Source organism: Eumetopias jubatus, unplaced genomic scaffold (assembly GCF_037043125.1).
Source record: "Eumetopias jubatus isolate StellerSeaLion01/CBP00866 unplaced genomic scaffold, mEumJub1_p1.0 scaffold_9, whole genome shotgun sequence".
NCBI classification, from domain to species: domain Eukaryota; kingdom Metazoa; phylum Chordata; class Mammalia; order Carnivora; family Otariidae; genus Eumetopias; species Eumetopias jubatus.
This window is the reverse complement of record NW_028274815.1, coordinates 40,189,287-40,202,487: the sequence shown is the minus strand read 5'-3', so window position 1 is coordinate 40,202,487 and position 13,201 is coordinate 40,189,287. Positions and strand designations below refer to the sequence as shown.

The window sequence follows — 13,201 nt, the reverse complement described above, 5'->3', positions numbered from 1 at the left end:
AGTGATTCTTAGAGACAGCAAGTCCCGCTGAGAACTGTACTTGACTCGTTTTTTTTTTTTTTAAGGTTTTATTTATTAGAGAGCATGAGCCGGGCGGGGGGCAGAGGGAGAGGGAGAAGCAGACTACCTCCTGAGCATGGAGCCCGATGTAGGGCTCAGTCCTAGGACCCTGAGATCATGACCTGAGCCGAAATCAAAAGCTGGCCACTTAACCGACTGACTACCCAAGTGCCCCTGTAATATTACTTCTTATGAAGTTGAAAGTGTCTTTTTATCTACTGAATTAATGTTTCTTGGTTTAATTCCCTTCTTCATGCTAGACAAATTTAATCCTTTTGGTTCTGGGAGAATTTACTAGGAGATTTTTTTTTAACTTAACGTTTCATTCCCACCCCTTTCTGCCCTTTCTCTTCATTAGTTAAGATTCTTTTGTTTCCAGATATTAAATACCAACAAAAAGCTCACTAAAAGAGGAACTTTATTGGAAGGCATCTCAGGATCTTCGGGAGATTTGAACTGAGCAGGACTTGGGAAGGACGGAACGAGAGCGAGGGGGTTGTCAGAAGTGGCGGTCCGTTGATTGTCCCTTGTACAGGCTGCTATTACCTTATCTCCAAGGCCCAGCCTCTGCCACGCTGCTCTGGGTTCCCCGGGGGGAGTTGAAAGGCCTGCTTGAATCAGGTGTCCTTTCTGATCAAAAACCCTGTGACTAGGGGCCTTTCCTTGAAAAGGCTGAGTTGTGAGGTAGGCAGCCATCCCAGCACTCTAAAACACGCCTCCCCTGACCTCCATCACTATTTCCGTCCAATGTCCGAGTCCGCTGTACTCTTAGCACACTTAGGAAGCACAACAAGCCCTGGGTATCTGTGGACATTGGCAGCTGCCTGCCTCTCTGTCTCTCTCTCTCTCTCTCTCTCTCACACACACAGACACACATACACACGCACAGAGATTGGTAACAGTGATACCTAAGATGTCTAATCTGCTGTTCAGACTCATTTCATTTTAGGGAGGTGAAAGAGACCTTAGGGTTTGTGTAGCTCAGTTTCTTTATTTTATGGTTTTAAGTGACAGAGCTGGGAATTTAAACTCCAGTTTTTCATCCGGCATTTTCAGCCATGCCACTCTTGGTCCTTATTATCACTGTTCAAACTTAAGGAATATTGAGATTCTCTTGAGCCCTCAGTATTGATTTACATTTGTTTTTACTATGATAATACTTAAGTTAGTATAAATGTAAACTTTGGTATAAGCTCATTATACTTACAGCTTTTAAGCAAGTATAAAGTTATAACACATTTATAAGTTATGCAGACAAAATTTTGAAACCAATAAAAGTGATTAACAGTGCTATTACAATGTGATGCATAGTTACAGCCAAATTGTTCCTTGCTGTATGAATGTGGTACTGCTGTCCATGGTGAAATTCTTCCTCCACGTTTTCTGGAACTCCTGAGAAAACTTTGTGTTAGGCTGTGATATCATTTATGTGTTAAATCCTTCCCTAGTCTGAGATAATTAAAATGAATGCTTCTTGTGACCACTTGTTCATAGATTCAGATGTGGACAATGAAATCTCTTAGCATTTACCTGATTAAAAAAATTTTTTTGTGGCGGGGGGGAGAGGGGGAGGGCGCCTGGCTGGCTCAGTCAGGGGAGCATGCAACTCTTGATCTTGGCTTTGTGAGTGCGAGCCCCATGGTGAGTGTAGAGCTTACTTAAAAATAAAAACCATTAGGGGCGTCTGCCTTTCGCTCAGGTCATGATCTCAGGGTCCTGGGTTAGAGCCCCGCAGCCCTGAATCGGGCTCCCTGCTCAGTGGGGAGTCTGCTTCTCCCTCCTGACTACCCTCCTCCCCCCGCTCATGCTCTTGCTCACTCTCTCAGATGAATAAATTAAAAAAAAATTAATAAAAAAATTAAAACCTTAAAAATTTTTTTCTTTTAACACAGTATGTTATTTCAGCCATGCAGAAGTTACTTGATACCAACAAAAAGATAGTTTTTCCAGTAGTGCTTATACCTATAGATGATCAAATATTTACCAGAAGGATGTGCCTATGCTGTGTGTAGTAGAGATGGAAAGCTTATTTTTCCATTGCTCTCAGGTTACTCATCATGTGACAGGGCAATTTGATTTAAAAAAAACATAACAGTTTTATTGAGATATAATTCATATACCATACAATGAACCCTTTAAAGTTTATAATTGAATGGTTTTTACTATATCCACAGATACGTGCTACCACCAGTTAGTTGTAGAACATTTTCATCATTCATGTTTTTATCACCCTTTTGTTACCTCTCAACCTTCTCATCTCCCTGAGCCATAACTTCTAATCTACTTTGTCTCTCTGGATTTGCTATTCTGGACATTTCATGTAAGTGGAATGCTGTAATATGTGGTCTTCTGTGATTTGCTTCTTTCACTTAGTGTAATGTTTTCAAGGTTCGTCCATGTTGTAGCATGTGTCACTACTTCATTTCTTTTTTGTGGCCAGATAATACCCCATTGTGTGAATACACCATATTTTATTTATCTGGCCATCAGTTGATGGACATTTGGGATTGTTTCTACCTTTTGGCTACTGTGAGTAATGCTGCCATAAATATTAGTCGACAAGTTGTTCTGTGAACACGTTTTCATTTTTCTTGGGTGGTAATTAAGAAGCAGAATTGCTGGGCTGTATTGTAACTCTTCTGTTCAGCCATTTGAGGAACTGCCAGGCTGTTTTTCGAGGTGGCTGCGACGTGTTGTATCCCCATCAGCAGTGAATACGTGTTCCAGTTTCTTTGCATCTTCACCAACACTCATTACTGTACGTCTTCTGGGTGAGAGGCATCCTAATAGGGTGTGACGTGGTAGCTCATTACGGTTTTGAGTTGTATTTCCCTGAAGACTAATGCTGTTAAGTATCTTTTCGTGTGCTCATTGGACCTTTGTGTATCATCTTTGGGGAACTGTCTATTCAGATCTTTTTGTATATGTTTTAACTGGGTTATCTTTTTATTATTGAGTTGTAGGAATGCTTTATATAATCTAGATTCCAGTCCTTTATCAGCTGTCTGATTTTGCAAACATTTTCTCCTCTTTGTAGATTGCATCTTCACCCTCTTGATAGTATCGTTTGAAGCACATAAGTTTTAAGTTTTGTTGAAATGCTGTCTAGGTGTTCTTGTGAAGTGTGTGCTTTTGTTTTCATATGTAAGAATCTGCTGTCAAATCCCAGGTCGTGAAAATTTACCCTTATGTTTTCTTCTAAGACTTTTGTAGTTTTAGCTCTTACATCTGCTGGGATACCCCCCTCCAATGAGGGGTCCCTCACTGCTTCAGAAGTACTTGTTCTGTGCATATCTGCCTCTCGTGGTCAGGATGTTCTTCCTTATTTTGAATTCAGTGAGACTTTCGTGGTTTTATTTTTTATTTTTAAAAAGTATTTTATTTATGTATTAGAGACTGAGAGAGAGCATGAGTCAGGGAGAAGGGCAGAGAGGGAGGGAGAAGCAGACTCCCCACCGAGCAGGGAGCCCGATGCGGGACTCTGTCCCAGGACCCTGGGATCATAACCTGAGCTGAAGGCAGATGCTTAACCGACTGAGCCACCCAAGCACCCCAAGACTTTCATGGTTTTAATTCTGCAGTTTTTAACAAACCTCTTTTTCATCTGACATTTTTGTTTTCCTTGTAGAAACAAATCCCACATTGCTGTGGGTGGAGTTCAGCAGTATGCTCATGTGCTGGTGTAAACACGGCCCACAGCTGTATTTTAGTCAGCCGTGGCCATGTTGCTGTCCCTAAGCCTTTATGTGACTTCTGGGATCAGGCGTCTTCTGAATTTTTTTTTTTTTAAGATTTTTTTATTTATTTGAGACGCAGAGAGAGAGAGAGAGTGCACGAGTAGGGTTGAGTGGCAGAGGCAGAGGGAGAAACAGACTCCCTGCTGAGCAGGGAGCCTGATGCGGGGCTTGGTCCCAGGACCGCGGGATCATGACCTGAGCTCAAAGCAGACGCTTAACCAACTGAGCCACCCAGGCACCCCTGTCTTCTGTAATTTTAAGCACAAGGCAAAATTATATTTAAAAATCCAAACCAAAACAAAACTCACTCACCTACCCCAATACTCCAGCACTAATTTGATGATTTCTTTCTCATTCTGTCTAGGAATATAAGACCTACAAGGAGAACTTTCTAAAACGCTTCCAGCTCACCAAGCTCCCTCCATATCTCATTTTTTGTATTAAGAGATTCACTAAAAACAATTTCTTTGTGGAGAAGAATCCAACTATTGTCAACTTTCCTATTACGTGAGTATTACGCTGCTTCACTTTCTCTTAGGGGGAGTGAGCCTGAATCTCTTTTCATGTTTTTGTACCGTTATTCATTTTGGACTGTCTTAGAGATTGGGAACAGAGCCTACTTACACTATGTAAGTTAAGGGTTGTTGTTGGAAGGATACAAATATTTCAGGGACTTCAAAGATAGTTGTTTACCTCGAGGCGGTCCTTTCACCTTCACTCCTGTTGCTTGCGGGGCAGTGTAGTCTTTCAGCGTAGGGAAAAACTGTTGATGAAAGTAGGGCAGGACCGGTAGGATTCTGCCTGGCTTTGAAGATGATCCCGAGCAGTTAGAGTCTGTCCGTCTGTTTGCTCGTCTTTGCATCTTCTTGCATACTGTAGTTAGGCACAGACAGTGGGGATGGTTCCACATTTGCCTTGCCATCTTGGGGTCCTTCCCTATTGGTGAGAAAGATAAATTTTGGTGTATGGTCTTGTTTTTAGTTTACCATGCAGTTATCTTTTTTATGAACGTCTATGAGTATTTAATGCAAATTGAGAGGAGTTGTACCAGATGCTTTCATTTTACTACTATCTAACTCAGAAAGCTCCTGCAAGATCCTTTTGGGGGTAGACAGTTGGTTTTCGGTTCTCAGGAGACATGGTTTTTCATACTGTGAAGAAGATATCTCTGAGAACACGGAGAAACCTGGTGGCAGGACTGGCAGGAGGAGTGAGGGTCTCTTTGCTGGTGTTTAGGTCAGAGTGGAGCCCTAAGGCAGCTTCTTGTTGAGAAGGATTTGGGTGGGTATGTGACAGAATTAACTTGATGTTTAGCTCAGCGTTGTTTTTTGTTTTTTGTGTTTTTCCCCCCAAACCCTCAGAGTAGTTTGGGAGCTGTAATGTGTAAATGCTCATCCCTTCCTTTCTTTGTCTCTCCATCCCTCTCCATTTCTCACTTGCCCAAACCATACCAAGACTGCCAATTTTCTCCTTTGAAAATGGTTCCAGTTCTTAATTCTGGTAGTGTTTAAGAGGGTAGTATCTGAAAGTAAAGAGGCCTGAGTGCTGTGCCATCCTAGCTGTGGGACTTTGGGCAGGTCATTGGCATATCTTCTGGAGTTACTCTGACATGGGTAAAATGAGAGGCTTGGACTAGGTGAACCCTCTGGGTCCTTCCAAGAATAACATTTTATTTTTCCTGGTTCCATGATCACCAAGAATCTGAGAACAGTTGAAGGGGTGAGGAGAGAACACCTTTGTAGTTAGCATTACAGGAGAATCTCTTACTTGCTTTTCCCACACTCTTCTTCCTGTTCTTCACTAGCATCTTGTCTGTGTGACAGTGAAATTCGGGGACATGGAAGCCAGTGTTCTGCTACCTTGAGTGAGACCACAGAGAACCTTTCTTTGAAAGTCCATGTAGTCGGGTTTTCTTTCAGAACTGGACTTTTGTGAATTGCCACAGTCACCAGTGTGTTTGTGGGAGGAGGGAGTGCACTTGACACAAGGGCAGTTCTGGAGGAAGGAGGACTATGAATCGATAATAATTCCTGCTCAGTCACCACAGAAATGGCCTTACTCCATTGGTTTCTTTTATATTGCACCTGGAATATGTTTATTTGGCTATCAGTTGCATTTAGGTTTTTGGTAACCGATTTCAGTAGTTTGTCCTTTGGAAAGCTTGCTTTGGAGAAGTTGAGAAAAGCCAGTCAGCGTTTTAGAGACCAGTTCTGGAAGCCTGTACTTTAAATGCTTTATGTATTATGGTTCTAGATTAGCTAAAGCCTCCATTTTTTTTTTTTAAGATTTATTTATTTTAGAGAGAGCGTGGGCGAGAAAGGAGAGAGAGTGATTACATGTGCGAGCAGAGGGAGGGGCAGAGGGGGAGGGAGAGGAAGAGGGAAAGAATCCCAAGCAGGCTCCACGCTGAGCAAGGAGTCTGATGTGGGGCTTGATCTCATGACCCATGAGATCATGACCTGAGCCAAAACCAGGAGTCGGATACTCAACCGACTGAGCCACCCAGGCGCCCCTAAAGTCTCCACTTTTTGAAAAGGACCCTTTTTTTTTTAATTAAAGATTTTATTTATTTATTTCATAGAGAGAGAGAGCAAGAGCAGGAACACAAGCGGGGGGGTGGGAGAGGGAGAAGCAGGCTTCCCGCCGAGCAGGGAGCCCGATGTGGGGCTCAATCCCAGGAGCCTGGGATCATGATCTGAGCCGAAGGCAGACGCTCAACGACTGAGCCACCCAGGCGCCCCGAGAAGGACCCTTTTCATACCTAATTTTTCTCCTGTGTTTTATTCATAACACATCTTTTTACTGGAGATTGATCAGACTTGGAGTGATTAGGTGCTCTCTGCTTATTTGGAGGTAGATTTTTTGGAGCACAGGATTAAAGCTGCGCTTCCAGCTAATTAGGTGTTCTCTGAATTGGACTGTTCTGATTGGGAGAGGAGTATAGTGGGCTCCTTTGGCTATTTTCTTTCTTTCTTTTTATTTATTTATTTATTTATTTATTTATTTATTTATTTTAAAGATTTTATTTATTTGAGAGAGAGAGAATGAGAGATAGAGAGCATGAGAGGGAAGAGGGTCAGAGGGAGAAGCAGACTCCCTGCTGAGCAGGGAGCCCGATGTGGGACTCGATCCTGGGACTCCAGGATCATGACCTGAGCCGAAGGCAGTCGCTTAACCAACTGAGCCACCCAGGCGCCCTCCTTTGGCTATTTTCTAAAACAAAATGATTTAACATGTATTCATTCCCTTTTATCGCTAAACAGTTTTGGTTTAGTCGTGAAAACTTGAGTACTAATACTCCTGAAGATTCTCTAGGACTTGTTCAGACAAACAAGTCTGGACAGCTGGTGTTAAAGCTGGGGAGAGCTAGCTTGAGAACACAGCTCTTAGCAGCCAGCAGGCCTTCTGGCTCTCTGGAGCTCACGTCGATTTCTTTCAGCTCCTGTCTACATTATCCTTAACAATAAGTGTTGCAGTCTATATGGTACACACTCAGTCTGTAGAAGTAAATAGCTATCACTAACATGAAAGCTACATAATATAATTAGAACAAAGTTGTATGTTTATTACTACATGGTTTACATAGAAAGTTTTTGTATTTTTGGACAGGTGATATATTCACAGTCTAGAATTCAGAGGGAGATACACATTTGGAAGTGACCACGGACATGACCACTGTTAGCATTTCCCATGAATCCGTCATGGATGACGTTATCGGAGTTCATGTTTTGAGTGGTAGTACATCAGATGGCATGTCAGTTCTAGAGATACTAGAAATATGATACAGTCTCTCTTCTTGCTAACAGCCACTCTGTTTCCCTGTTTAACTATAGGAAAGTTCTGCACAGTTGTCTTTGTCCCGTTTTCATAGCTGACATTTATCATAGCGTTTGACTTTGCAATAACTGGTGTATACATTTATGCTTCAACTGATGGTTAGAATCCAACGTGTAAAACACAAAAGTAGATATTATTCCATGTTCAAGAATGCATCTCTCTATTTGAAAGTGAATGTTCAGATATTCAAAATAAAATAGATATTTTGCAGTCCCAATTGAAGGAACGTAGTCAGTAGTTTCTTTTGGCAACCAGAACTGAGAAATCGGGAAGCTGTGGCGTAGCCAGGGTGGCTCACCTAAAGAACAGAAAGAGGGGGTGCCAGAGGGGAGAGAAGGACAAAGCCGATGTCAGAGCAGAAAAGAGGTCATGCGTCTCCCTTGGATCTTGCTTCTTTTCCAGGGCCTGGTTCTAGCCACGTTTCTACTTTATTTTGAGTAAATTCCCTTTCTGTGCTGAAGCTACCGGTCTGCCTGCTTTGCCATATTGAAATTGTGAAAATGACTGTTTAAGTGACCGCTCACAGAATCATGCGGTCAGGCCTTCCATAGCCCGAGGCTAGGGAGCGGGCATCGACTGCACCCTGCAGCTGTGGGATTCCCACAGAGGGCAAAGGGTGATGGGTTACTCCTGCTGTCTCCCTTAATCCTCACCATCTCAGAGGAGATGGTGACCCTCCTTTTCATTTCCTAGAAGAGACTTCGGCGGTGTAACCTGCTCAGATTCTCACATACCTCTGAAGCGGCAGAAGCCCTCATTCCAGTTCTAATCTGAATGACACGAGGCCCTGCATCTTCTATGGCTAGACATGCTTTTACAGTGTGCTTTCCCTCTAGAGCCCGTCTTTCTAGTTTGCCTCATGTTTGTGGCAAATTATGTGAATTTCCACCAACCTGGGCTTCCATGGCTCTGCAAGCCTACCCAGATCCAGGCTGCTAAAATAGGGTTCAGTAGCCCTGTGGTCCGTTGATGTCAGACCGTTTCCCCTTCTGTAGCCTTTGTCTGATCTTGTGGCTTTATTTTCATCATCCTTAGAAATGTGGATCTGAGAGAGTACTTGTCTGAGGAAGTACAAGCAGTGCATAAGAATACCACCTACGACCTCATTGCCAACATTGTCCATGACGGCAAGCCCTCGGAGGGCTCCTACCGGATCCATGTGCTCCATCATGTGAGTGGCATAAATGGGGGTTGTTCCTTTGGCATTTCAGTGGGCAGCTCTCTTCACTTTGCCTTATCTTGAGCTTGACTTGGGCGTTCTGCAAGTAATAGAGCTGTCAGTGGTTAGTTTCAGGCAGTGGTTCTCAATTTTGGCTGCACGTTGCACTCACCTGGGGAGATTTTTAAATCCTGTTGCCTGGGCCACTCCAGGCCAGTTCCATTAGCACAGTGTAATTTGTGCCTGTTGGTTTTTACCTGGAATAGAGGCGAGGGCTGCTGTTAAATATCCTGTAGTGCACAGGCAGCCTCCATGACAAAGAATTATCTGGCTCAAAATGTCAGTCAGTTAAGAGACTGCATTAGATTATCTGGAGGTGGGAACTAGGCAGCGTGCTGTTAAAATTATTTGGGAGATTCCATTGTGCAGCCAAGGTTGAGCACCACTGTCTTAGACTAGAGTCTTACCACCTGAAGTGGAATCCTCGAACTAGCAGCATTGATACCATATGAGAACTCGCTAGAAATGCAGAATCTTAGGCCCCACCCAAACCTCCTGAATCAGAATCTGCATTTTAACAGGACAGTCTGGAATGTAATTAAAGTTTATGAAGCACTGATCTAAAGGTTTCTTTCAGCTAAAAAAAAAACTGTTTTGAATTTGTCTCAAGCTGAAAATGGATGAAGCATGTACTTAAGATATATTTGGTTTCACACACATTATTAGCACAGATTGTTTTAATTTGATTAGTCTTCTGGGACTGTGGGTGTAATAACTAACTCTGTTTAGCAAGTATTTTACTTGAGCTAGAAAGTATGCCAAGCGCTTAATGTATATTCATCTCATTTGTATCTTTTTAAAGAAAAAGTATTTATTAATTTGAGAGAAGGGGAGGAGTGCCCAGGGAATCTTAAGCCGACCCTGTGCTAAGTGCAGAGCCCAACACAGGGCTTGATCTCATGACCTGAGTGGAAACCAAGAGCCAGATGTTTAACTGTACCACCCAAGCGCTCCTCATTTGTATCTTTATTATTTTTTTAAGAATTTTTTAAATGAATTATTTTTTTTAAAGATTTTTTATTTATTTACTTGACAGAGAGACAGCAAGAGAGGGAACACAAGCAGGGGGAGCGGCAGGCAGAGGGAGAGAGAAGCAGGCCTCCCGCTGAGCAGGGAGCCTGACACAGGGCTCGGTCCCAGGACCCTGGGATCATGATCTGAGCTGAAGGCAGACGCTTAACCGACTGAGCCACCAGGCGCCCTGCATTTGTATCTTTAAAACACACCTCTGAGACAGGTGTTAATACCTTTTTTTTTTATTTTTTATTTATTATTTGAGAGAGAGAGAGGGAGAGAAAACGCGTGAGTAGGGGAAGGGACAGACGGAGAAGGAGACAGAATCTCAAGCAGACTCCCTGCCGAGTGTGGAGCCTGATGCAGGGCCCAGTCCCAGGACCCTGGGATCATGACCTGAGCCAGAGTTGAGCTGGCCGTTCATCTGACTGAGCCACCCCGGTTCCCCTGGTTTCACCGTGTTCTTAACCAGTCCTCAAAACAGGAATGGGTGCTTGATTATGTGATCCTGAGCTTTTGTTATGTTTCTGAACTGTTGGACTATCTGAATATCTATAGTCTGTAGTATCTGCCTTTGGCATTTCTTTGAAGTTTGGATGGTTGAGGCAGGTGAGCTTCCAGCAGTGCCTCTGCCATAATCCAGAAGCCTCTTTTCCCCCTCGTGTATGGCAGCATGAAGTAAGGTAGATTTGTTGTATTTGCAGCACTGGTTTTATAGACCAAAGGAAACCGGTTACTATTTTGAACATTGTCCACCAAGGACACTTCTCTTGGCTGTTGCTGTGTTCTCTGGGATGGAGGGCGGGGATGTGTACTTCTAGGCTTTCCCAGTGGTTAACACTGCACCTGCTAACTGAGTGTGTCTAGTCTGTCACCTAAATTCTTCTTAAAAGTGTTGGGAGACTCCATTATACTTCAAGGAATCCTCGGCAGGGATTGCATTTGCCAAGATCAGCACCCCAAAAGCTCTTTAAATTGATTGATGCCATGCAGAAGTCATGTACCCTCTTAATTACGATTCTTGCTGAGTGGTGGTCTAGCAGCTATTCTTCTGATTTTTCTCACTTTTTGCTGCGATCCTTTCCTTCTACACCATTTGGTTTTAGGGAGCAGACTAACCCATCCCTTCATACTTTTTGCAGGGGACGGGCAAATGGTATGAATTACAAGACCTGCAGGTGACTGACATCCTTCCCCAGATGATCACGCTCTCGGAGGCTTACATTCAGGTGAGTTGGCCACAAACTTGGTGGCGCTGAACAAATAGGGTGTGGGGCCAGTGAGGGGAATGATGTGGGTGAAGGCAGGAAGTGGGATTGAGTCAAAGCCTCGGTTAGGCTGGGTATCTGTTGGAATGCACGGAGGAGTGAGGTGGGGCAAGATTATATGGCCCTGAGAGCCCAGGGGTGATTGCTAGAAAAGAGAAGGGCAAGGAAGTGTGAAAGATTTGTGGATGTGCAAGGAGGTTATGTGTGTGGTCAGGTTAGTTTTGCGGAGGTGTGTGGTCTGGTTTCAAGGCGGAAGAGCCTAGAATCATCAGGACCCCAACAAGGAGTCGGCTCTGAAGCTTTCCGCAGCATCCCAGGCCAAGTGAGCGCTCTTCATGACCCCACAGCGCTTTCTTCATGTCTTTGCCAGAGCACCAACCTTATTATTTTAACGTCTTCTCTATTGGATCGAGAGCTCGTGAAGCAGAGTATCTTTGTTTCTCTTTATAACTGCCCTGGTACCTAGCAAAGAAGGAAGACAGAGACCAAACCTTGTTCTCTTTTGTCTTGTCGTACCATACATTGATTGACAAACACCGGGTATGTTGAACTCAAGAGTTTGATCCATTTTTCAAGGAGACTGCACCTCTTAAAGCACTCCTTTTCACATCTACTTAATGGATTAAATAAAACATCCTTATTTCTTAAGCAGTTGGTATCTTACTAGAAAAAAAGGTACAGCACATCCAGATCCAGAGTACAGAGTCATCCTAATTAGTAACTGCCACTTGTGTTCCACCGAAAATGGCAGATGGCTTCCTGGGCCCTCCTCGTAGGGGCTCCTCCGAAGCCCAGAGCTTGCGAGCCTCGGCTGCTCTGTCCCGACTGAGGGCTGTTGGAACTTCTGTGAAAGGCGCAGAGATCCAAGACGGTGGAAGTGGCAGCGCCACACCACATCCTGCTCTTTTCAGGACCTTGTTCCCTGGTGTCAAGAAGCTATAGCTTCATAAAAAAGAATGGAGACACTTCTCGTTCTAGAGAGAACACTTTAGTGACTTTGTGGTTATAGGCTTAACTGGGAGTTCCTAGCGAGTTTGGCATGGAAAGTTAAGAAGGAGAGAGGGGGATGGGTGGAAAGATAAAAATCAAGCCAAAGGGAATTTTCTGAAAGGATTGAGTTAGTTTCAGGGGACAGACAAATATGGATGTGGAGCGACAGGCTGTCCCTTGCCTAGGGTAGAACAGGTACTTGATAAATGTGTGGATTGAATGTCAGCTCTTACATGTCTGTTGTATTCATTTCTTACAGATTTGGAAGAGGCGAGATAATGATGAAACCAACCAGCAGGGGGCTTGAAGGAGGAGTTTAGGGTTTTGCTCCCCAGGGCTTTGGCTGAAGCTGTAATAATAGCAAAGCTGTTATTTGGCTGACTGGCACATTCCCTGAGCCAACCCGTTTTGTGGGTTCGGGTTCACACCAGGACATCAGAGGGGCCCACCCGCCTGGGATGGCTCTGCACCGTCACCTAGCTCTTCTGAGATCAGTTGATTATAGATTGATGCTCCTTTCTCTTTCCTGTCGAGCTCCCCTCTAGTTTCAGCAGGCCAGAACTCCTTAACAGATGTATATAATATCTTTCTGGGCATCTGGGAGTATCTGAAGGGCAAGATGATGTCTTTTACACATCAGAGCCTCAGGATTCTAGGAATAAGAGCATGAAGCCAGTAATATCCTTCTTCCATCGTAGGTGTTTTTCCTGTGGTTCACTTCATTTCCTGATGTGTATTTTGGAATGGATTAAATGTTTTCCTGTTTTTAAACCAGCCTCTTGTTTTATATCCTTCCCTTAGGCTCTTGTCAGCTTGTGGGTGGTGTGTCATTTGGGATGCATTTTGGTCTCTAGGTAACAAAATATCTGACTAAAGCAATAAATTCCTGTGCTTAACTAGAAGGGTGGAGGTGGGTGGTTTCAGGCTGAGGTGCAGGGCTGTGTGAGGGAAGAAGGGGGGGAAGGAAGGCAGGAGGGACATCTGACTGCAGTGCAGTTCTGAGAAAGTCTCAGCCAGGCCAGTGGGGGTCCCAGAGCAAAGATTGCCAGTCAAAAGAATCAAGCAGAAATGGCTTT

The 13,201-nt window shown here is 43.9% G+C and overlaps 1 protein-coding gene across 1 annotated transcript in view; it reads left to right on the top strand.

Annotated features, from left to right (window-relative positions):
* The window catches only part of USP39 (ubiquitin specific peptidase 39), a 28,174-nt gene extending 15,278 nt beyond the window's left edge, over positions 1 to 12,896 (top strand). The window contains exons 10-13 of the mRNA XM_028122485.1: positions 4,162 to 4,304; positions 8,670 to 8,805; positions 11,010 to 11,096; positions 12,385 to 12,896. Coding sequence (XP_027978286.1) covers positions 4,162 to 4,304; positions 8,670 to 8,805; positions 11,010 to 11,096; positions 12,385 to 12,432 — 414 coding nt within the window. The 3' untranslated portion in view covers positions 12,433 to 12,896. The remainder of the gene's footprint in view (positions 1 to 4,161; positions 4,305 to 8,669; positions 8,806 to 11,009; positions 11,097 to 12,384) is intronic.
* The last annotated feature ends 305 nt before the right edge of the window (positions 12,897 to 13,201 follow it).